Genomic DNA, 25,365 nt, shown 5'->3' on the forward strand with positions numbered 1-25,365 from the left:
CCAAGGGATGCCTAGTAATTTCCTAATAACTTTTTTTTGAGTAATGAAAACCCTATCTTTGTCAACACTGTTTCCCCATAGGATCACATTATAATTTAGATGGCTATAGACCAGACTGTAATATACATCTAAAATGGCGCGTAAAGGCATACAATTCTTAATTCTTGAGATTGCATAATACAACTGTGATATGGTCAGACCACTTCAAACAGTTGTCTACATGAACGCCAAGGAATTTTGTAGAGCTTGTGCATGCCAGTGCCATTCCATTGATTAGTAAGGCAAGCGATTGCTTTTTCAGATCGTTTTTTAAATTAAAATAGATATATTTTGTTTTGGTCAAGTTCACAATCAGATTGTTCATTTCACACCAATTTAAGAACAGTGATAATAATTCCTCTGTTTTTGATTTTAATTCCTCCTTACTCTCTGCTGATACAGCTAAAGACGTGTCATCTGTGAAAAGAGTGAGCATATTCATTACAGGTGAAATAAGTAGGCAGATCATTTACAAACAACAGAAATATCAGCGGACCTAACACAAAGCCTTGAGGAACTCCGGAACATATATCATGATAGTCTGATTTCATATCTTTAATCTTGACGAACATCCTACGATCTGTAAGAAAGTCAATGATCCATTCTAGGAAGTCCCCTCTAAATGCTAGATTATATAATTTGCTCTCGATGAATTTAAAATTTAAACAATCGAACGCACATGACAGATCGAAGAATACTCCTGCAACATGCTTACCATTATCTAAAGAAGCGTATATGATTTTTAAGAATCTGCAAGTAGCTGATTGAGTGGACTTGCCTTTGCAAAAACCATGTTGAGAATCGGACAGGATCTTAAACCTTGATAAAAATCTTAATATTATCTCACTCATAGTATAGTTTCATTCGTTTTCAACCAGACACAATTTAACTTTTTGAAATGGAACACCCTGTATTTTTTCATTTATATGAAATTTTTCAACATTTCACTACATTTTCATCAGAGGTATACTATACGAAAAACATATTTTATAAATCCAATTTGTAAAATATATACAATTTGTATAGATAAATTCTAATCCATAATTACTATGAAATCAAAATATACCTACTAAAATTCAAATTTTCGCGCGTATTTTAATTTTCGAACTTCTAGTTTTACTCGAACTAGCGTCAGTATATTTGGGAAATCGCGATTCTTCATCCAAAACACCGTTTCACAAAACTTCTAATCGAAAGCTATCACATAAAATTTGGACAACAGGGACAGGAAATTATTATGAATGACCTGCGTCAGAAATTTTGGATTTCAAGAATCGGGGTTGCTGTCCAAAAATACAGAAGTTCTTGCACCTTCTGCTAGAAAAGGAAAATACAACCCGGATACAATACCGGAGTGTCGACTTCAAAGTTTTGTGAGGTCATATACTATCACCGGGATAGACTACTTTGGTCCAATTTCTGTGAGAGTTGGCAGGAAACATGAAAAACGGTATGTAGTACTATTTACCTGTATGAGCGTACAAGCCATCTAGAAATGGCAAACTTATTAAATACAGACTCTGCTATCATGGAGATCAGAAGATTCATAAAACGACGTGTATGTTCGAGATAAATTCACTCGGATTATGGTGTGAACATGCATTCTGCCAATAGAGGATTGAGATAAGCTGCCAAAGACATGGACGAAACTGAAATTTTGGGGTTTTCCACCAGCATCTCTACATATGGGAGGAAGCTGGGAAAAACTATTGAGGTCGGTAAAAAATGTTCTGAGCATAATACTGAAAGAGAGACACCCTGAAGAAGTGCTTATTACTCTGATTGCGGAGAATATGACAAATTTCAAATGACCCTTTGAAGCCTTCAGCTAAATCATTTTTTATGCACTGTTCAAATGAAGCTGCACATGAGAAAACAGTGAAGAGTATATCAAGCCTTAACCGATATATTTTGGAGAAGATGGCAAAAGGAATATTTACTTAAAAATGAATTGATGGATGTAGCAATTACTACGTGGTAGAAAATCATAATGAAGAAAAGAGAATTGAAACTTTCTATGGACTATAGGACGAAACTGCCGTAACGTTAGTTATAAATAAAAGTGGATAAAAACATAGAAAGTTTCAATTCTCTTTTCTTCAATATTTACTTACACTGGAAAAACAAATGCAGTGATATGAGAAGGGGGACGACTTATCAGAGGACGATGTGGTACTCGTAATTAATAACATATTACAAAGAAATATGGCCACTTGGGAAATAGATGTTAAGATTAGAGTTGTGTTGTAATTCTGTAATAATGTTGATCAATTGATTAAATGTAATCGAAATAAAAAACAAAATCGAGAACCTATAAAAGGCCAGTTACGGAAATATGTAAATTGATCAATGGTACAAATTCTAAACAAAATTGGATTGAAGAATACGTCAAATGCAGTGATTTCATCACGAGGGGGGAATGTTGTTGCTTTTAGTTAATTTTTATAAGTATGTTTAAATAATTTTTCTGTTTATAAAAAAAGACGACTGTGACACGGTTGAGGTTATAAAATAAAAAATATTGTTACTTGAAAAGTTTGATTCCTGGTTTCTTTCGCTTTTAAATCAGAGGAATTGACAGTAGGACCAAACAAGCATGATAGGAATTCGTTTCATGAATCTCATCTGATGATCCTCATTACCTGAGGAAGCAATATATAAACATGCCTAAGGTAGATGCAAAATTCAGTTTTTGTTCTGTGTTTTTCTTTAGATTGAAATCTCCACAAATCACAATTTTGTCGAGGGGGTTCTATATACTGTTAAGACTATAATGACAGTTATTTTTCAATTATACAATGAATATGAGTACATGCTGAGCGAATTTGTTCTTTTTCTTTACAAATGCTCAGTTACACGAAATATATGGGCGTTTTTTCAATATGTGCTATTTTGTTTGAAGGTGGTTGACAATGTTACGTGGTGTATTTCATCAGTTCGGACTTCCATTGTCTAATATAATATAAATTGATTTGGAATCCGGAAATAAAAATTTTATTAAAATAAAAGACTGAAATTACAAAGAAATAACATACAAGCAACAACAAAAAAAAATGAAAAAATTGAAATATTAATAAAACTGGAAATTAAAAAATAGTATTAACAAAAAATGAAAAATAAAAATTAAAAGATTCAAAACCAAGTAACGTCACGACGTTTCGATTGTTAGTATCCAAAATCGTCTTCGGGTGATAACTGGATTTTTTCCTTCGAGATCTGACTATTTATAGGTCATTCGAGTGCTTTCACCTATCCCCTCTTTCCTCTCTCAGCTTCATTGATTTAAGCAGGAAATGACCGTTTGGCGGGAGTTGGTCGTTTTTCGCTTGATTGGAGGTTTCCATATGTTACGTATATCTACGCTAGCTTGACTAAATGCGTTGTTAGACAACATATACGCGGTTTCCTCTAAACCAGTGTTCCTCTTTGTGGATGATTTCAGCTTGAGCCCGCTTGATGTTATGTTGGTGAGTCCAAACATGCTCTGCTATTCCGGATTTGCTGGTTTCTCCTCGCTGTGTGTGTTTCTTGTGCTCAGCAATGCGAACTTTCAATGGCTCTTAGTTTCACCGATGTATGATTATCCGCAGTCGCAGGGTATTCGGTAAATGCAATTCTTGGAATCGCAGTCCACGTTTGGTGGCCTGGTTTTTGTGAGGCTAATAGGGATAGTGTTCCCAGATCTGAAGCAGGTCCTGATGTTATACTTGGACCTAATCCTTCTTATTCTTTCCGATAATCCTCTGATGTAGGGAAGTACAAGTACTGGTTGTGGCGGCTTCTCTTCCTTGTGAGGCTCTTGCTTGATGGTGGTTGGATTTCTGGTTCAGATATTGTCCTGTGTGAGTGGGTTTTCGATATACAGATGTGTCCCATTTAGTGTCGGTCCTCTTCACTAATATGTCTAAGAAAGGCAATTCGTTGTGGACTTCCTTCTCCATTGTGAAAGTGATGAAAGGTCTTACGTTGTTGATGTGCTTCAGGAAAGTGTCTAGTTCTGCTTTCCCATGGTTTCATATTATGCAGGTGTCGTCTACGTATCTCAACCATACTCAGGGCTTCTTCAATAGCCAGAGTTTCAAACCACTCCATATATATATTGGCTATAACCGGTGAAAATGGCGATCCCATTGGCAGTCCCTCATCTTGCGTAAAGAATTCGTCCTTCAGTTGGAAATAGCAGTTTCGTACACAGCATGCTAGTAATTCCATGATTACTTGTATCGGTAAGTTTGTTCTATCTTCGGATAGTTTCTTCTGTATGATTTGAAGTGCTTCTTCGACAGGAACGTTGGTGTAGAGGCTTTCCACGTCGAAACTGATTAGTTTGTCCTGCTCTTTGACTTCGATTTCCCCTAGAAGTTCAACGAAATGCCTTGAATTTTTCACAAAAGATGATGTTTTACCTTGCAATGGTTCAATTACTGGTAATAAAAATCTGGACAAGTTCTGAGAGGCTGAATCTCTGGAGCTAATTATCGGTCTGAGCGGAACATCCTTTTTGTGGATTTTGGGTAGCCCATACAAGTGAGGGGGCTGTGATGCGGTGTTAGCGGTTTCCGAAAAATAGACATGGTGTTTTTTCAAAGTCTGGTACACCTTCCTTTCAATTGATGCAGTAGGGTCTCTTACGATCTTCGTGTATTTTCCTTTTCAAAGCACCTCTTCGATCTTCTGTTCGTAGAGATCAGTATCCATCACAACAAGTAAGATCTTAATGGTGTTGTCCTGGTGATGGTGTTGGTGTAGCCCTGAACGGGCTACGTAAAGTCCGATCTGATGAAATACATGTGCTATTTTGTTTGATATACTTTTGAATATTCTGATGTACAATAATAAATGACCATTTGACAACCATTCAACCATGACAATTATATATCTAAAATATACAGCTAAAATACGAAAAATTCGCTTTTGGGCAATGAAAACAGTTGATGAATGTTCAAAACTAGTAAAACTAGTTTGAGATTTCTGAATTGATATGAGTAGCTATTCAGTTTGGACTGCAGCATCTGACAGTGATTACTCCATGTAAAACACTCATACATGCGGAGACCTAAGAACTTGACTCACAGTGTTTCTGACGATTGTGGAATCGAAGTGAATTTGTTTTCTCGAGGTTCAAATTTAAGTGATTAGCTCATCAGATTTATCTGAAATAATGATTGAAGTGTCACCAGCGTAAATAGTAAAACAGGACTGAACTAGTGATTTGTCCAAATCATTCATATATAAAATGAACAAAATCGGTCCTAAAACTGACCGTTGGGTAACTCCAATGGTGACCTTCTGTATCAAGGAATTTATGTCATCAAGAATAACGTCTTGGTCTTTCGAACTGAAGAAACTACACAGCCACCGGTGTATGATACCTCTTATTCCATATTTCTGGAACTTATTCATTAGAATGGTTAGATCGACACAGTCGAATGCCCTGCTGAGATCACAAAAGATCCTAACTGAACACTCACCCCAGTCCATCAAATCAATAACTTCTTTCATAATGAGAGTGTACAGCTGTTATTGTTGATCTTTTCGTTAGGAATCCATATTGATTTTGAGATAATATTCGATTCTTTTTGCAGAATGATAGTAATCGGTCAAGGAATGAGTATTCAAAAATCTTCAAGAAACTAGAAGGTACTGTAATGGGCCTATAATTCTTCACATGAGTTACCTTTTTTAAGAATTGGTACTACTTTGCCGGTTTTGAGCACATCTGGGAATGGACCTGTTGTTAAGGATAAATTAACAAACTATTTTCGTGAAAATGAGAAATGCCAAGAATTTTTTCAGAATGAAACCTCGTCATTTCCTGATGATAATCTATTTTTTAATTTTGTATGTAATATATTATATAACTGCATCTGAAAAGGAAACAAGAAATAGTGATTTCACCGTGTTACTGTAGTGTTCAAATATTTACTGAAATCAGAGTTACTCAAAGGTATATTGGATACAATATCATGGGGTATAGACTGAAAGTAGAGATAGAAAAGTTCCATAACATTTTTTGGGTCCTAAACGAAATTGTCTCAATTTTTTCTTTATATGAGCTTGTGTCTTTATTACTTAATGTGTTTGTTATCTGACATGCTGTTTTTGCTGGAAATTTGATTTTGATAAAATTGTTTTTTAGTTGAAATACAAAGTTTTTCTTGTTTTTGTTTGGAAAGTTTAAAGAATTCTTTCAAAGATGGATTACTAGATGTCAGCCGATGTAGATCTTTGAGGTTTCGACTGGACCTCATCAATCTATTTGAGACTCAGTTATTTTTTTTTATAATTTAAATAATTTTTTAGAGAGTTGATGATTTCGAAATGATAAGAGAATATTTCCTAGAAGTGAGCAAAAGAAGCGTCAACATCTCGAGAATAAGGAATGTCATTCCATTTCTCGTTTTTCATGTCACGACAAAAGTTTCCAATGGTATTTTCATTAAATGATCTTTTAGGTTTATGCTCACTGTGATTATAAGATTTTTGGCACTGGAATTGAAAGAAGATTGAATGATGGTTTGAGATGTCATTATCAACTATACAAGTAGTGAAGCTTTATAAACTAAGGTTACTTCGAAATTTCATTATAATTCGAGAGTTTGTCAATATGTCTATTATACAATGTTGTTGTAGGTAAACTTCTACACAAGAAAAATATTTTATATCAGTAACGTTATAGATATAAGGAAAGGGGAAAATTCAAGAAACATTGTTTATAGTAAGGTATAAAGTAATATATTCTTCATCACATTCCTGAATACTCTTAATATGTATAAAAATGCTTTTGAAATAAATTATGACATGTATTTATAAAAACATCTCATTTCATAGACTAAAAATGCCATCAGTCCTTGGTTACAATTCACCGTGAAAATTAATCATATTAAAACTGGTCTTATTTTTAATAGGCAGAATATGACTGAGAATATAAAATCTAGCCCATTTAAGATATTACAATGTAATGTAGTTGCAAAAGTGTTCCCATTTCCCTCAGAATCAAAGTAATTTTAGAGCTTGATTGCTTAGTTACTTGGAGATGTGGGGTATTTGATAATTAAAGTGAAAATGAACATTTTCACTCCAACTTTCAACACTCCGTATCTTTAAGTATAAGGAGTAGCACTCTGAAATAATTGGCACTACCTAAGAAACATATATTATGTAGAATTTGTATGGCAATAATTCATTATCGTAATCTCACAACTGATGGAATGATTGAAGAAAGACATTTTCATAATCTCTGGAATTAATTCAACTATTAATCTATCGAAACCCTATTTATGGTGATATCAGTTCTTTGGTTCAATATCCTCACAGCCATTTTTGGAGTGAAATAGCTAACTCCTATCTCCTTTAGAGCTTTACCTCTAGTATCTTCTACTCCAGTTGCTCCTTCCAAAGCCAAAATGGTTTCTCTTAGCAATAATGCACTACCTTTACTAAGATTTAATAGATTGCATGATTCGATGATCCTGTAATTTGAAGAAAAAATCTATGAAGATCTCGATGTTTTTTTCAATATTAAAGAAGTTTTTAGGAGGATGTATTCATGTTCTGTTGAGAGGCTGTTCTGCCCTGAGTCAAAACAATACAAAACACGAATCCAAAATATTTGGCCAACACATGTTTCACCCATTTCGGGTTTTCACCCTAATTTAGTAAAATATGCATTGTACCATGTACCATGATATAATAGACTGAATTTTTGTTTTTCAAATCCAATATTTTTTGCTGTTTCATCCATATATCTCAGGCGGCGACTTATCCATGAAATATTTGATTTTACCTTAATTAATAGCAGGATTTAACCTGTGGTGTTCGGTAGATGAAAGCATTACAAATATCATGTTAAGATAGTTTCCATTTTCAACCCTAAGAACATTTGATAGTTCGTTCACTGAGAACATTGTTGGAACATGGAAAAACATTCTCGGATCTAAAAAAAACGAGTTTTTAATGCTCTTTCGGCCCCTTAACAAAATTTGAGAGTTTAGTCTTCTTTACTCACAAAAACTGTGCAAAAATTAATTTTTTACGAAACATTGTGAATGTTTGTAAATAGCGAGAACAATGTATCATTAACTAAACTACATAACTAGTTAACTAAACTCCATAACTGCTTCGATATAAAAAAGGATTATTGTGAGATTTTCACTACACAACGATTCTATACTGAGTAACGGCATGTCTATACTGAGCAAAGGCATGTCTATACTGAGTATAGAAACGCTTGAAGAAACACGACACACGTGTTGCCCTTTTGCAAAGTAAACTGTGTATAATAAAGTGTTTCTTGAATACGTGTGAAGGATTTTCATCAAATATCGGCCGATTCCATCACATATTTTATTATTACAAAATTATCGGTCAGCTAATTACCAGTGTATACCAGTATAACATACTTTTTTGGCGCCATTTTGGGGGCGAAAAAATGAAAAATCGATTGTTCCATTTAGAAATTTTTTTTGATAAAAAAATTCATCCCTGGGATGCATTCAAAATGTCAATTTTAAAGATACAGTTTTCTCATTATTTGCAAATATTCACAATATCTCTAATGGTAAGAATTTGGCAGAATAAAAATATTTGAAATTTTCGCCTTTTTGAATTTCTATTTGCTAATATCTGATCGTTTTGATGAGATTCGGATTTGACATATCACAAAATGACCATTTCAAATAGTTCTACAAACCCTGGAATGTTGGTAATGCTAGCTAATAGGGATTGAAACAGCATAAAAAAAGGTTTTTCATTATATCCGAACATGTTTTCTATGTTTGAATAATGTTCCCAGTGTTGAATAAAATGAAAACTATTTCAAAATGTTATTTGTGATACTTTTATCTACTGCATCTCATAGGTTTAATCCTGCTGAGAATCATTTTAAAAACAAATAGACATTCACCTATTGTTAATATGCTTAATATGTTGAAATGGTTTTGTCTCACAAAGAATCTATCTTTCTTCTATTATTTTTGTTTACATGATGCTGAATGATTTAGCATCAACCTATTTCCAAAACTACTTGATTCTCCATAAAGATGTACATACCCACTTCACCAGAAACCGGAATAATTTATACACCCCTAGAACAAATTATAAAAGCACAATGAAATCTTTGTTTTTCAAATGATTCCATGATTTAACCAGTTGCCTGCTTCATTGAAAATAGTTCTTAATTACTACTCGATTCATGTATGAATATATATATGTAGTGCATGTGTGGGCAAATATAAATCTATGTTTGTTTTGTGAATATACTCACTATTAATTACTATGGAAATGTCAGTAATGTATAGTATCTTTTTTCAAAAATTGTACTACATATGCTTCCTATTTATGCTTAAATTGTTTTCAATTGAATTTGTATATTAGGTAAGGTATACAGAGTATTTCATATTCGATGGTCTATTGGACGTATCTAGAGAACAAAAAAAGATGAGAGTTTTAAATTTTGGTTACCAATGTAAATGGTTGTGATCTATCCTTCGAAAATATTTTCGTCACCGCAATGTTGCCACATCTACATGTAACATACATCAACTTGGAAATTTCAAATGGAACACCCTATATATTATATAATTTTTGAATTCTGCATCAAAATCCAAATTACTTTTGTTGAATATGTTCTATACTCATCTCTCATCGTTTTTAAAATATTATTTTATAATTTTTTTGGCGAAAACATGGTATTTTTAATATTTAATATCGCATGAATTACCTGATACATCGAACTCAACTTCTGGCAACATTGAGATAAGATATGGTGGTTCTTATTTCAGAATGGATTTCAAATCTTATTTTATACAGAGTGTCTCAAAAATACGTCTCAATTTGTATCTTCGATAAACGACCATAACTAAATTTTTCAAATGGAACACCCTGTATATTATTAAATTTTCTAATTCAGTCAACTAATGTGAACAACTTTTATCAACTATGTTCTATAGCTATCTCTGACCGTTTATGAGATATGAATTCTTCTATAATTTCAAATACAAAATTCGGGGAAAAATGTATTATTGAAGATATTGAATAATGAATAATGACTTTAAATTAGTTCAGAAAGGTTTAATGAAATACATGATTGAATTTTCATAGTGGGTGTATGACAAACATTACTATTTCGACACAAGAACGAACGCTTTTCAAAATTAAATTGATAACAAAAATAATTCTACACTAGAAAACAAGAGATAATATTGTGAAACTAGCTTTGCAATTATTTGACAATTGCAAAGCTAGTTGACAATTGTGTAAACATTGATGGATTGATGTTATTACGTGATCAGTCATCGTGGCTCTTCGGATTTCCGACGCCTTGATTTCCTCGAAGACACATCTAACCCGATCTTTCAGTTCCTGTTCCGTATTGATAGGTATTCTATATGCCTTTTCTTTGATTTTTCCCTAGAGGTGAAAATCTAGGGGAGTCAGATCCGGTGATCAAAATATTTTTCGGATTTCAACTTTTCTTCGTAAATGCAAATAGAAACTTTATCATCCATGAGCATACAAAAAACATTAAAACTGAATTTTTGTTGGAATCCCCGTTGCTCAGAAGTGATTATTTCGACAAATTAATATTCCCTCACGTGAAAATTGTGATTCATCAGTCCATATAATTTTTTTCAAAAAGTTTGGATCTTCGTTTGTCCATGTTAGTGCCTTTTCGCATAATTTTACCCGTTTTGGTGAATCATCTCTATGCAAAGCTTGCAGCCTAATTAATTTATAATCGTGCATATTATGTTTTTGTAAAATTCTCCATATAGAAATTCGAGATATTCCCAAATCAACCGCAGCACTAGATACTGATGCATGAGGATAAGCATAAAAATATCCTAATATGTTCATTTAATTGTCCATATCACCAGTCACCGGACTCTCTACTTCAATACGACAGTCGGACAGTTTATGCTTGAGTAAGTTATTGTATAGCGAAACGCGTGTCGCGGTTTTTGTAAAACCCTTTATAGTGAAAATCATACAACAAACTATATTAATTAGTTTTGAACAAGTTATTGTCAAATCTATTATTTTGTTTTTTAAATCAGACTCAGATCATGACACACCGTTATTCTTGCCGAAATTTGGTTGTGAAATTAAAAATTAATGTTTAAAACTCTTTTGATATCCGAGTAGATGATTGTAAATAGAAAAAGTTTCACCATAATATGTATTGAAGGAGTAAATTTTCCAAGGCCCGAGACCTACGCTGAAATTTTGAGAATGTGTATTATGCACTTGATTTTTGATTTTATTGGAAATATTATGCTTGTGTAGGAGCAATTTTTTTTAAAATAGTTCATATCTCATCTTAGAGATAGGTATAGGACATAGTTGATCAAAGTTGTTCACATTGGTTGGCTAAATTCAAAAATTGAATAATATACAGGGTGTTCCATTTGAAAAAAAATTAGTTATGGTCGTTTATCAAAGATACAAATTGAGATGTATTTTTTCAGACACTCTGTAACTTTTTTTCGCCAAAAAAAAGTTACAAAATAATTAATATTTTGAAAACGATGAGAGATAAGTATAGAACATGCTCAACAAAAGTGATTTGGATTTTGATGCAGAATTCAAAAATGATATAATATATAGAATGTTCCATTTGAAATTTCCAAGTTGATGTCTGTTACATGTAGATGTGGCAACATTGCGGTAATGAAAATATTTTCAAACGATAGATCACAACCATTTTCATCGGTAACCAAAATTTGAAACTCTTATCTTTTGTTGTTCTCTAGATACGTCTAATAGTCCATCGAATATGGAATACCCTGTATATGGTAATAGTTTCTCATGCTCTAACACACTTTATGTAGGAATCTTAAGGTTTTTGCAGATATTCTTTTGCTGTTTATTTTAGAATTTTTGCTTCATATTATAAAAAAACAACAAAGGTTGCCTTCATTTCATCTATAGCCTATCTCTCCATATTAATATCAGAAACACTTCTTAATGTACACTGTCTCTTACTGAAGGACTTACTGTGTGAAGTAATTATGTGGTCTCTCACTGAACTGGGAAAACAGAGGAATTAGATTCCTGGTGATGTCAAATTTGAATTGTAAAGCACCTCCTTCGCTGAACCTATTGTCAAGCACCAAATCATCAAACAAATATGTGTCTAGTTGTTTTGCAATTGAACGCCAGACGAATGTAAATAATTTACTTTGCAAACCCTTCTGCAGCTGATGGAGACGTTTTGATAAAATTTCGAACATCGGACATGCTGTGGGTGTTAGGGACAGACTACGAAACTCTTTCTCCAGCTTGATAGCTGACCACCTGAAAAATTAATAGCATGAAATTTTTAACGAACAAATTATTCAGTACCGTGATTTCCTAATTATGTACATATGAGAATAATTGATAAGAATCTAATCAGAAAACTGGCAGAGCAGAATTATAATTTTTGGTTTTCATACCCAACTTTTCTTTTATGACTGCGGTAGACATTATCAATGGTGATGAGGTAACGAATGAAGTGCTCTGGTTGTCCCCACAGCGGACACTACATTATTGGTGTCTGCTGTGGTGTCCGGTTTTATACTATCAACGGTCGGAATGCTTTGATTTCTATTGGTTGGATTAAACGATTTGATTTGTGTGCAATGGGGAATGTTCCTCAATTTGGGTTATTACAGCAAATGTAAGTTTGTACAAAATAAAGTTGAGTTTAATTCACGAGTTTTTCAAATTCACTTTGAAAAGTATTCAAATTGATGTTTATAATGTTGGGTTTTAATTTTTAAAAGGATTTGTTTCTAATTCACATATTGGCAACAGCGCCTATATCAAGTTGAAATAATTTATATGTACCTAGATATTCTACTTTAAAAAAGGAAAATTATCTTTATAAATCAACAATTAAGGCAAAATATAAATTATAGTTCAATACCACCTCCACAAGCCACACAAACAACAGTTGTTTTGTTATTTATTTATATAGAGGAAGATAGGTTAGGTGCACAAAATGTCATATGCCACAGAATGTCTCGGAACTCGGAACATAAGTAAACAGAACAGCACGGCTCTGAAATATGTCGTCTTTGTTTGTCTCATACAGGTAACAGATTCATTGTCCTTTATTAGCTATAACCGATGTTGCCAAATGGTGAAATAGAAACGAATCCCTTTAAATGTTATCTCATTCTTCTTTTTTAAGTATTTAAATAATTATTTAAAGAAAAATGTTGAAATGATAAGTTTAAAATGCGTTGTTTTAGAGTTCTTTTATGAAAAATACTTGATTTTCGTCAGGAGGAACATTCCCCATTTAAAACAGGTAGTCAGATTTAGTTTATGGTAATTCCCTCTTCAATCCAATTGAAATCTCCCGTGTTTTTGTATTCCATTCTGGATAAACACAACGAGAAACTTAAATTCAGGACAACAAAAACAATCAGAAATGTCTAAGGTCAGCTAAGGACCGCAAAGAGCCTTAATCAACAACGGGGATATGCTAGATCCCTTTTGGCTCTTTGAACATAAGAGAAATTGTCGCCTCAGTCAAACCAACAAGTCAACTGTAGCCAATTACGCACTGAAAGGAGGCACCTACCTACATTATCTGGTTCAATGAAACATAAATTCTTGACAAAACTCAGAATTACTTTCTGAAACAATATAGAGACATTTTCAATTGAAAGGAAGAGAAAATCAACATAAAATAAAATATGGTTATCTGTTCGAAATTGCATACAAATCAAGTCATTCAGTTCAACCAATAGAAACGAAACAACGCTCACCACCAATGGTATAAAAGCAGAGAAAGACACAAAAAAATGTCTGCTGTAAGGACATCCAGAGCACTTGTCGTAAATGTAATGTCAGACATATGATGGAATTGGCCGATACTTGATAAAAATCCATAACTAACGTATCCAAAAACACTTTTACAAAAAAGCCGTGTTTCGCCGTGCAATGGCAAACCGAGTTTGTAATGAATTAAATTACCTGAGCTTATTTCCCCGTTTCCACATTTAAAAAAATATTTAGTACCAGGGAGTTATTTTATTTTAATTGATCATTCAGTAAATTACCCAAAATCTTGAATCTATTATTAATAATAATAATAGCATTTATTACCCAACAGTTAAAAACCATTTATAGGGTTAACTAAGTATGTAAAAAAATTATATCGATCCTTATAATTACAAAGTTACAATTTGAGAAAATGAATGAATATTATAATATAATAAAATAAAATAGAAAAAAAAAACTATACCAGAAAACTAAAAATTCTTCATGAAATACTGAAATGCAGTGTCAACAATATATTCTAAGGAATCATAATTGATATCACACAAATTTAAAATTAAATTGAAATTATTGCAAATGCTAAAGATAGGTGACTTGAGATACAAATTAGTTCTGGCCAGTCGGCTGTAAAAAGTTTCTGTAATTTTAGTTCTGAAATGAAGCACACAGAAAGTTATAAAAGATAACACCTCCATAGCATCCACATTGTTGTGCAGTAATTTATACAGAAAAATTATTCCAGGAAGTTTTCTGCGTAATTCAAGACTTTCAATACTGAATGTTATGGTAAGAGATTCATATGGAATACCTCTATCAGGATAGATACCATAAGATTTGAAGTAAATAAACTTCAGGAAACGACGTTGAACTTTTTCAATTAATGTATTATAGCAATTGTAGAATGGAGACCATAGAACAGAGCCATATTCTAATTTTGACCTTACGTAGGCTACATAAAGAGTCAATAGAGCAGATATGTTTGAAAAAGATCTACAATTGCGAACTATGAAGCCATAAACTCTCAAAGCTTCATTTACTTTCGATCTAATATGGTTGGAAAAAGACCAATTTTGATCAAAATATACACCAAGATGTTTAATTGAGTTACTTCGTGACAGTGAAATGGTATCTACTCGATAATTGTACTCGATGACTGACATTTTTCTACTATAAGACACTACTTTACATTTGGATGCATTGAGACATAGTTTGTTTACTTCACACCAAGTCTGTATATTTTCTAACTGTCGTTGTAATATATTACAGTCTTCAACAGTTTCGGCAGGTAAATATATTTTCAAATCATCTGCAAAAAATAACTTATTACAATAGACATAATTACTGAGGTCATTAATAAATAATGAGAACAGAAGTGGTCCGAGATTCGACGTCTGAGGTACTCCAGATGACGGATTGTAATAAAAAGAATCATAGCCGTTATAAGATACAAACTGTTCGCGTTGAAGTAAGTAGGATTTAATGAAAAGTACTGCTGAATTATGGAAATCAAATTGGTGGAGTTTTTGTAAAAGGATCATGTGATCAAGTCGATCAAATGCTTTAGCAAAATCAGTATATATCACATCAACTTGACCACGATTATCTAAGACATCACTAATATTTTGGGTCAAAATCAAATTGGTGGAGTTTTTGTAAAAGGATCATGTGATCAAGTTGATCAAATGCTTTAGCAAAATCAGTATATATCACATCAACTTGACCACGATTATCTAAGACATCACTAATATTTTGGGTCAATACAATTAAATTTGTTATGGTGAATCTGTTTGACATAAATCCATGTTGTTGCGGAGATATGTTATTACGAACTGAGGAATGTACGCGATTGTAGATGACAATTTGGAGAAGTTTTGCAAAGTTCGATAGGATTGAGATAGGGCGATAATACCGAATATCAGATGGATCTCCAGACTTAAAAATGGGACAAACTCGTGATATCTTCCATAATTCAGGAAAATTATTATTTTTAACTGCAAGATTGAAAAGTGTCAGTAAGGGATGGACCATTACACCGATGCAATCTTTTACAAAAAAGGACGGTATCTTATCAGGACCAGAAGTGAACTCATTTTTTAGTTTACGTGCCGCAATCAAGATTTCCTCTTCACTGATGTTTTCAAAGTTTATATTATTATAAAAACAATTTGAATTTGATAATCATGAATGCAAAGTATTTTCATCAACTGCAGAGTGTGAATATGTAGTGTGAAAATATTTGCAAAACTATTTACAATTTCATCTGGAGAATCAATAGTGAAGCCATCATATTTCATCCTACCTGGAATACGGGAGGTTCTATTCTTGGAATGTACGTATGACCACAATGATTGAGGATTAGATACTACAGATTCTTGTATAGAATTTAAATAAATATCATATGCAGCTTTGATTTGGTTTTTGATGACAAGTCTAAGGTTCTTGAATTCATAATTGTACTGCATATTACCAGTTTTCTTGTACTTCTCGCGTAGTTTAGCTTTCTTTTTGATATTGCAAATAATCTCGGATGTATATCATTTGGGATATTTATGTTTGAACATTTTTAATATTATATATTATAATAATATTATATAAGACATCATAGAAATTATTAACAGCTAAATTCACATCATCACAATTCCGAAGGAAAGACCAGTTCGTGGAAAGTAGCGCATTATATAATGCAGAATAATTGGCTCGTTTGAAATTATAATTTTTTTTGGTTTGGGTTATCATTTGAGTTGTAACTAGTTTCGCTAATCAAAAAATTATTAAAATCAATAATTCAAGCTGGATGATGAGGCACATCTTCAGGAACCATTGGAGCTCTGTCTCTTGTCACCTCACATCTCATATTGGAAATGATCAGGTCCAAGAGCCTATTCGAGTCATTCAAGATATTATTCCATTGGTTCATATTCAACAAGTTGATCATATTATAGGGAGCGTGGGACTTGTTATCAAGAGCGGAGACACATACAAAGTTAGGAGCATTGAAGTCACCAATCAAAGCTACATTTTTGGTCTGCAAAGTTTTTAGCTGTTCTAATGATTCATAAAATAGTTCGTAAGTCTCTGTACTTACAGATGGTGAAATATAAATAACACACATAAAATGTAGTGTGCTTTAAAAAGCATCTACATATAAGCAAATCAATAATGGAAAAATTATTATCAAATAAATCTACATTTACTATTTCACTCTGAATACTGTTTTTTATAGCTAGTAAAACACCACCGCCACTTTCTCGAGATACAACATTTAATTTATGGTCTTTTCTGAACACTGTGAACCTTTCAGAAAAATATTCACTATTGGTTTCTAAACATTCTAGAAGATTGAGTTTCAAACATTTCTAAATGTAACACGTATTCATGATTGAACTCATGACTTTCTGCTAAAAGGTGGTTTGCAAATGTGGAATTGGTCTTGCTATTTATAAAACTACTTCTATTCTCTCTAATTCTTTGGGAAATGTTTGGCCAACATACAGTTTTGGGCAAGAGCCACAAGTCAGCTTATACAGGCTGATTCACGGTGGATGGCACATTAGACGTTTCTGGTGAACCAGACAACGGATCACTTTGAAAATTTAATGGAGGGCATATTCGGACATTCTCTAGCCAACTAAAATATTTTCGACAATGCGGTGTTGCCGCTTCTATTAGAAAGCAGTAGCAACTTTGATTTTTCAAATGGAACACTCTGTATATAATATTATTTTTGGAATCTCCAACAATTGCCCGACAACTTTTCTTGATATTTCCCTATACCTATCTGTTACCGTTTTCGAAATAAAAATTAATTTCAATTTTTTTCTTCGAAAATCATGACTTCTAAAAATGCCGATATCTTTTAGTTAAGAAGTACTATGATATCGAAATTTGGTTTGGAGTTAGGTGATACTTGGACACTTCCCACACGTCAGCCTAATCTCCGTTACTTCAATACAGGGTGGTAAAAAAATACAGTTTTTTCGTTTGCTTGAAAAAGTTGCTGAAATTTGATTATTTTAAATGGAACACCCTGTATATTATTGAAAATTCGGAAAGCTGCTGAAATTTGCTTTTTTTCTATGTATATCATACCTATACCTAAACTAGTCAAGTTTCGGACTTATGAACATTTATTTGTGAAAATGTCCCTTCAGAATGGTATTTCCATTCGGTATTTGGTAAGCAGGCCATGATTACTATTTGACAGTAGCGTTGTGACATTCTCCTAATAATATCGACATTTTCGTCACTTCAGAAGTTGCAAATACCTTCAAAACGATGGAATAAAACTATTCAAACGAAGTTCTTATGAATTTGTTTATTATTTTTGGACAGTGTGACAAAATTATCAGCAGAACATGTAGAAAGTTCAATGAAATGTATCCGAATCTACCGCCAATGAACTTCAAGAAATTTATACGAATTCAGAACAATTTCAATGCATTTGGATCAACTTTAAAAGCATCAAGAAACTTGCCTCGACCCGTAACTTTCGAAGACAACCAGATTAATGTCTTAGCATATTTTCACGCATTTCCCGAGTCATCGATAAGAAGTGCTGAAGAAGATTTGGGTATAAAATATTCATCGGTTCAAAGAATCTTGCGAAGACATAAAATGCATGATTATAAATTCACCAAAATTCAAGCAATGAAGCCTCAAGATCCTCAACAGAGAGTAGAATTTTGTGAAATGTTGTTGACACCAATTCAAGAAGATCCACTTTTTTTAAATAAAATTATTTGGACTGATGAATCGAAATTTTCGAGAGAAGGGATTTTCAATAGAAAAAATCGTCATTATTGGTCCAGTGAAAATCCTCACGTCACAAAAGAAGCCGGATTTCAAGAAAAATTTAGTTTTAATGTCTTCTGCATGTTGATGGACAACAAATTGAGGTACGTGATATACGAGGAGTCATTAACATCCAGAAGCTACCTGAATATTTTGGAGAATACTGTAGACAGTTTCGTGGATAATCTGCCACTCGAAGATTATCGAAACTGTTGGTACCAACTAGACGGAGCTCCTGCACATTGCACAAGAGAAGTGAGCGCAGAACTGGATAGACTATTTGACGATCGGTGGATGAGGCGCTTGGGACCATGGAATTGGCCAGCGAAATCACCCGATCTTAATCCATTAGATTTTTATTTGTGGGGAATGTTTAAAGAAAAAGTTTACAAAATACCCGTGCGTTCGAGAGATGAATTGTTAGAAAGGATTGCCCAAACATTTGAAGATTTGGATCCCAATGAAATCAGATCTGCCACCACGAAAGCAGTCAACACCCGCATTTTAAAGTGCTTGGAAGTGAACGGCCAGCGATTCGAACATATTTTGAAATATTCCACATGATTGTTTTACTTTTTTATAATTATTCATATCAATATTTCCAATTTCAAGTTTCTTGGTGCTTTTTTAAAGTTTATCCAAACATATTGAAATTGTTCTGAATTCGTATAAATTTCTTGAGGTTCATTGGCGGTAGATTCGGATACATTTCATTGAACTTTCTACATGTTCTGCTGATAATTTTGTCACACTGTCCAAAAATAATAAACAAATTCATAAGAACTTCGTTTGAATAGTTTTGTTCCATCGTTTTGAAGGTATTTGCAACTTCTGAAGTGACGAAAATGTTGATATTATTAGGAGAATGTCACAACGCTACTGTCAAATAGTAATCATGGCCTGCTTACCAAATACCGAATGGAAATACCATTCTGAAGGGACATTTTCACAAATAAATGTTCATAAGTCCGAAACTTGACTAGTTAGGTATAGGTATGATATACATAGAAAAAAAGCAAATTTCAGCAGCTTTCCGAATTTTCAATAATATACAGGGTGTTCCATTTAAAATAATCAAATTTCAGCAACTTTTTCAAGCAAACGAAAAAACTGTATTTTTTTACCACCCTGTATTGAAGTAACGGAGATTAGGCTGACGTGTGGGAAGTGTCCAAGTATCACCTAACTCCAAACCAAATTTCGATATCATAGTACTTCTTAACTAAAAGATATCGGCATTTTTAGAAGTCATGATTTTCGAAGAAAAAAATTGAAATTAATTTTTATTTCGAAAACGGTAACAGATAGGTATAGGGAAATATCAAGAAAAGTTGTCGGGCAATTGTTGGAGATTCCAAAAATAATATTATATACAGAGTGTTCCATTTGAAAAATCAAAGTTGCTACTGCTTTCTAATAGAAGCGGCAACACCGCATTGTCGAAAATATTTTAGTTGGCTAGAGAATGTCCGAATATGCCCTCCATTAAATTTTCAAAGTGATCCGTTGCCTGGTTCACCAGAAACGTCTAATGTGCCATCCACCGTGAATCAGCCTGTATACTATTTGGTGAAAATCTCGCAAAGTGTTTTCGAAACGTCAGACATAAAACCTGCAAACCACGGCCAACAAACCAGGAAAATAGCTTTGACAGAATAGTGGTCTGAAAAGTTTCCGACCTAACAAAGATACAAAACCTTTTTTTCATTTTTTTTTAATTTTTCAAAATAGTCTCTTTTTAAGCCTACACAGTTGTCCTAGCGATGATCCCATATCTTTAAGCCGTCCAAATAGTACTCGGCGTTTATATCTGCAAAATAATTGTTCGCGAAGGTGATTGCCTCTTCATTTGATAGAAATATCTGTTCTTCGAGCGCAATTTTTAGATGAGGGAACAAAAAGTTGCTTGGGGCTAGATCTGGCGACTACAGCAGATATTCAAGCAGTTCAAACCGTAACTCGTAGATTTTCGCAATGGCAACCGCTGAGGTTTGAGACAGTGCGTTGTCTTGGGGAAACAGGATTTTCTTTTTCTGCAAATGTGGCCGTTTTTCCGCATGTTCTGCCTTCAGCTTGTCAAGTAATGATGCGTAGTATGCTCCTTTTTGAAGATAATCGATTGAAATAACTCCATGACTATCCCAAAAAACAGTCGCTATCACTTTCCCAGCAAAAAAACAGTTTTTGCTTTTTTTGGAGCCGGTTTCCCTTTTGCAGTCCACTGTTTGGGCTGTATTTTTGTTTTGGGCGTATAATGATGTATCCAATATTCATCCACAGTGGTTAATCGGCGCCAACAGAGCGTTGGAAATGTTGATTTGAACACGTTTTTGACCTAACGTAGGCAGAATGCCAGTATAGATTCCGAAAAGGTAGAAACACTGAAATGGCGATACTAGATCATAACAACAAAATAACAACTTTTGAAAAACTAGAGTGTACAGAAATAACTTTTTGTGATCTAAGCAAAGCATTTGATTGTGTATCACATATAATTCTCTTCAATAAATTAAAACTATATAATTTTTCTGACAACAGTATACAGTTGATCAACTCATACTTGGAAAATCGATTTCAAACTGTAAAAGTGGGCAATTCTCTATCAACAACAAAAAAAAATACTACTGGTGTACCGCAAGGATCTATTTTGGGACCTCTATTATTCATAATTTTCATTTATGACCTACCATATCGGGAGAAACCGATATCATATATTTTATATGTAGACGATACTACAATCCAAACAAACGCTAAAACAGCATATTTTTTCTTGTATGAATCCATTATTTCTTATGGTATTGTCGCCTGGGGATATGCTACAGACTGTGATAGAATATTCCGACACCAACCGAAAGAAATTAGAATATTAGACAATATCGACTACAGAGATAAATGTCGAAATTCATTCATTACATTAAAAATACCAACCTTTCCTTCTCTCTATATCACGGAAAATTTAATATACTTGAAAATTAATCTATCTCAATATGAAAGTTTTGAAAATGTACACGACCACAACACTAGGCATAAAAATGATTTGAGTACAAACTACTGCCGCTTAAAAAGATGTCAAAATGGACCAAATTTTTGGGCTGTGAAACTTCACAAAAAATTACCACAAAAAATAAGATATGCTAATAAAAAACGCCTTCTTCAGCCCCAAAGGATTCCTGCACTGTGATATAAGTTCTTTAACCATATAGATATCTGTCGTTGTTTTATAATACCGAATTTTAAATTTTACTGCTTTGTTTTTAAATGTGCTCGTCGACATAACTTAGATATACTTATAAGATATAAATATGTTTTATTAAAAAACCTTTTTCTTTGAATTGTAAGCATCTATTGTTTATGTGAATATTATTAGATGCCTGACATATGCTAATTTTATTAATATATATGTATTGACTTGTGTAAATACTAATGAATGTATAAAACCCAATAAATTATCTATCTAAATGCGGCACCCAACGCGCGGACCGCTTTCTCATGCCTAAATATTGATGTAATATGTGACGTCTATTTGACATGTTTATAACCTCTGCGGTCGTCTAGTATCATTTGCTGAACTTTGGCGATATTTTCGTCAGTAGTTGCAGTTTTTGGACGTCAAAAATGTTCATATTCTCCCAAACTCTTACCGCCACGTTCAAATTCAGTTGCCCAAAAATTTCACTGTGGTAAATGATGCTGCAGACTCCTCATATACAAAATCCAACTCATCTTTGATTTGCGTAGGTATATTGCTTTTCAAAAACAAATATTTAATGACAGCTTGATACTCGAGTTTGTTCATAATAATTTATTGAACAAAATTACAATTTTGTTCAACTGGCTATCGACCGAAGTCCTTCCGCACGTGTAGTAAAATTGCTTTGAAATAACATGGCTTATTTTACAATAAAAAAAAAATTATATGGATATAAAAAAAAAGAAAATATTATTTGGATATAAAAATGAACAAACAAAACTATTTCATTGATAAAGTTGTGTTAATTTTTCTAACAGTGTTTCTGTTGGGTGTCGATGTCGTACTCTTGCATGGGGGTTTCTTGTCACAGCATACTTTCTAATGATTTCTACATTGTCATCTTTTCTAGCAAACTTCTGAGTAAGTGACGGTAGTCTGTCCTCGATAGGGATAATACCAGTGAGTTGGTGCAGCAGAGGGTTTGGAGGGTTGTGTTTGAGGTTATTGGAATGCCTTTATCTTGTTATTTTCCTTATAGCCGTTGTTTCAGATACTTTAAGTGTTTTCAAGGCCCTTTGTTTGATATTGAGAAACAGTGGGTGCGAGTATTCAATAAGTGGACGACAGATTAATTTATATATTCGGCTTGCTGTTGATATGTTTGCACCAGCTCTCGGGTTTGTCAAACTTGTGAAATATGCGGCTCTTGCAATCACTTTCTTTTTTTTGTTATTGACATGGCTGTTGAAATTTAGTCTGGAATCAAGCGTAACACCTAGGTAATCAACTGTCGATTTGGCATGTAAGATATGTTGGAAAACGTTGATTGTTGGAGAAGTTGCGGAATTTCGATGATTAAATATGATGAACTGAGACTTAGATGGGTTTGGCTGGAGCCTCCATTTATTGTTATTTGTTATCGTTGCAAGATGTTCCAAATTGTTAATAACTTTGTCTAGCTTTTAGAGCAGTGTCATCTGCATACTGGAGAATATATGCTTCATGCCTGAAGTGGTTGATATTCCCTTGTTGGTGATGATAAATATCAGAGCTGTATAAGTTATATAACAATGGTGAGAGCGGTGAACCCTGTGGAACTCCCTGTTCTGGGATAAATTCGTCTGAAAAACGAGTTTGCCCATTTTCATAAAAACACTCACATCAAATCACTCAAAAGACTGTTACATAATAACTGCGCGTCCAAAATGAGTGAAACTTTGGTAACAGTCATCAGATGAACAACGAAAATCACTAGCTTCTATCTTCATGTTGAGGTCGGAAACTTTTCAGACCACACAAGTATTATCAAAATGTGTTATTTGATAAGCAGTTTAGAAGTCTTTACCTTTCTCTTCGATAGCTTTTACTCCTACTTTTAACCTCAGCAATAACTGTTTCAGCTAACGTATGGAGAAGATCCTTTCTCATATGCCTATAGAGAGACAGGGTTTCTGCAAATACTGTGTCCGTGTCTACATCGGTAAAGGGACTCTCATCAAAATCAGCTAAAGTAGGACTAGGAGGGTGTTTCGCTGTCTCTAGTTGGCTTTTGTAGTAATACAAATTCAAATAATGCTGAAAAAAATATTAACTTTTTGCCTGATAGTTAACTAGCATGAAACCAGTATACTAGTATTTGTGCCCATTACAAAGAAAGGTAAGCAAAGAGAAAATTGATAAAAAAGTCTTGTAGTTTTTATCCTTACCCTTGTTTATAAAAAATAAATCAGGCAAATTTGTTTTAATAAATACTTACTAACATAGTTCCCCAATCAACTAAGACTTTTTCTATGTAGTAAATACTATTAGTGATACTTGGTATCTTAGATTCAATAATGCTTCCCTCTTCTGCATTAACTAGTTGCAATAATCTAACCCTGAAATCGTCCAATAGTTCCAGCTGCAGCTCTAAAAATTGCAGTCTATGACCTGGCTGAGATAAAGATTCATATCTTTCCGTTATAGTTTGCAACAAAGTTATGAAGGCATCAGCGCAGGTGGTTATCTTCAAATCTTCAACATCAGACGTGAGAGGTTCAAATGCATCTAAGGAATTTGGGGGAAGCATGGCATCCATTTTATCGATTGCATCTAAAAAAAATGATTCTCTATTTTTCGATTTGAATTTTTTATCCTTTCTATAGTGGATAGTCTAACTTAATATAATTATGTTTTCATTCTCCAAAGTTATTCTAGAAACTGTTAATTCTGCAAGTACTAGTTATTTGTTAATCCATTTGAATTTCTACCATATGAATTTGTGCAATGTGTGTGAAGCAAAATTTTAGATTCAAGTTTTATGGAAAAATATTTCCAATGAACTGACTGCAGAATGCAAAAAATAAGTCCTCCAATCCTGTTCAAAAATGCATCACAACTATAATAAGTCACCTTTGACTTATTTTTGAAGTGGAAGTATCCCTGAGTTCTTTAGGTGTGAACTGGGGAATGAAATCGTGCTTCACAGAAATACTGAAATCTGCATGAATACCAAATGTTTTGAAGATTGTATAGACTATAACTTGAAATTTGAAAACTATATATTGCAAATAAATAAAAAGTTGACTTCTGAGTGTTCCGCTGTTAGGCTGGTACCTAGTGAACTGAGATCCTCAGCTGCAAAAGCTGTTTATCATGCCTCGATAGAGTCCCATCTGAGATATGACATTCTAGTCTGAGGATTTGCAAACAAAAGCGTCATGTTTAAAAAATCTGTTTAAAATCTGTTTTTCCGTTAACCAGCTGTCGCACCCCTACGAACGACAACCCTCAGAAGTCGAAACTTGTGCGAGCCAAGGATTAACGAGGTCTTACCTTTAAACGTGTGATTCCTAACACATTCCTAACATCATTTACCTGATAACGTAAGAGATATAAATAATTATAAGGATTTTGAGAAGGCTGCTCAATTTATATTATATGAATAACCTTATTATGGTAAGGAGGAGTTCCACACCGATCATTTCAATTGAACAATTTGTGACATAATTGACCAATACTTGATGAAAATCTATAATTTACTAAGTAAAACTCAACAATTTGTAATATCCCTCAGTTCCACTTTCAAATTT

General features: G+C 33.3%; 1 protein-coding gene across 1 annotated transcript in view; it reads right to left on the minus strand.

The window, feature by feature from the left end:
* Positions 1 to 7,179: 7,179 nt before the first annotated feature.
* Positions 7,180 to 25,365, minus strand: part of LOC141487449 (RAD50-interacting protein 1-like) — a 28,183-nt gene continuing 9,997 nt past the window's right edge. Inside the window, exons 8-11 of the mRNA XM_074186529.1 lie at positions 24,051 to 24,385; positions 23,640 to 23,869; positions 12,037 to 12,336; positions 7,180 to 7,511 (exon numbers count right to left, since the gene is read on the minus strand). Coding sequence (XP_074042630.1) covers positions 7,298 to 7,511; positions 12,037 to 12,336; positions 23,640 to 23,869; positions 24,051 to 24,385 — 1,079 coding nt within the window. The 3' untranslated portion in view covers positions 7,180 to 7,297. The remainder of the gene's footprint in view (positions 7,512 to 12,036; positions 12,337 to 23,639; positions 23,870 to 24,050; positions 24,386 to 25,365) is intronic.

This window comes from Leptinotarsa decemlineata, unplaced genomic scaffold (assembly GCF_025532065.1).
Source record: "Leptinotarsa decemlineata unplaced genomic scaffold, Ldec_3_MD MMD2_P_RNA_scaffold_2, whole genome shotgun sequence".
NCBI lineage: Eukaryota > Metazoa > Arthropoda > Insecta > Coleoptera > Chrysomelidae > Leptinotarsa > Leptinotarsa decemlineata.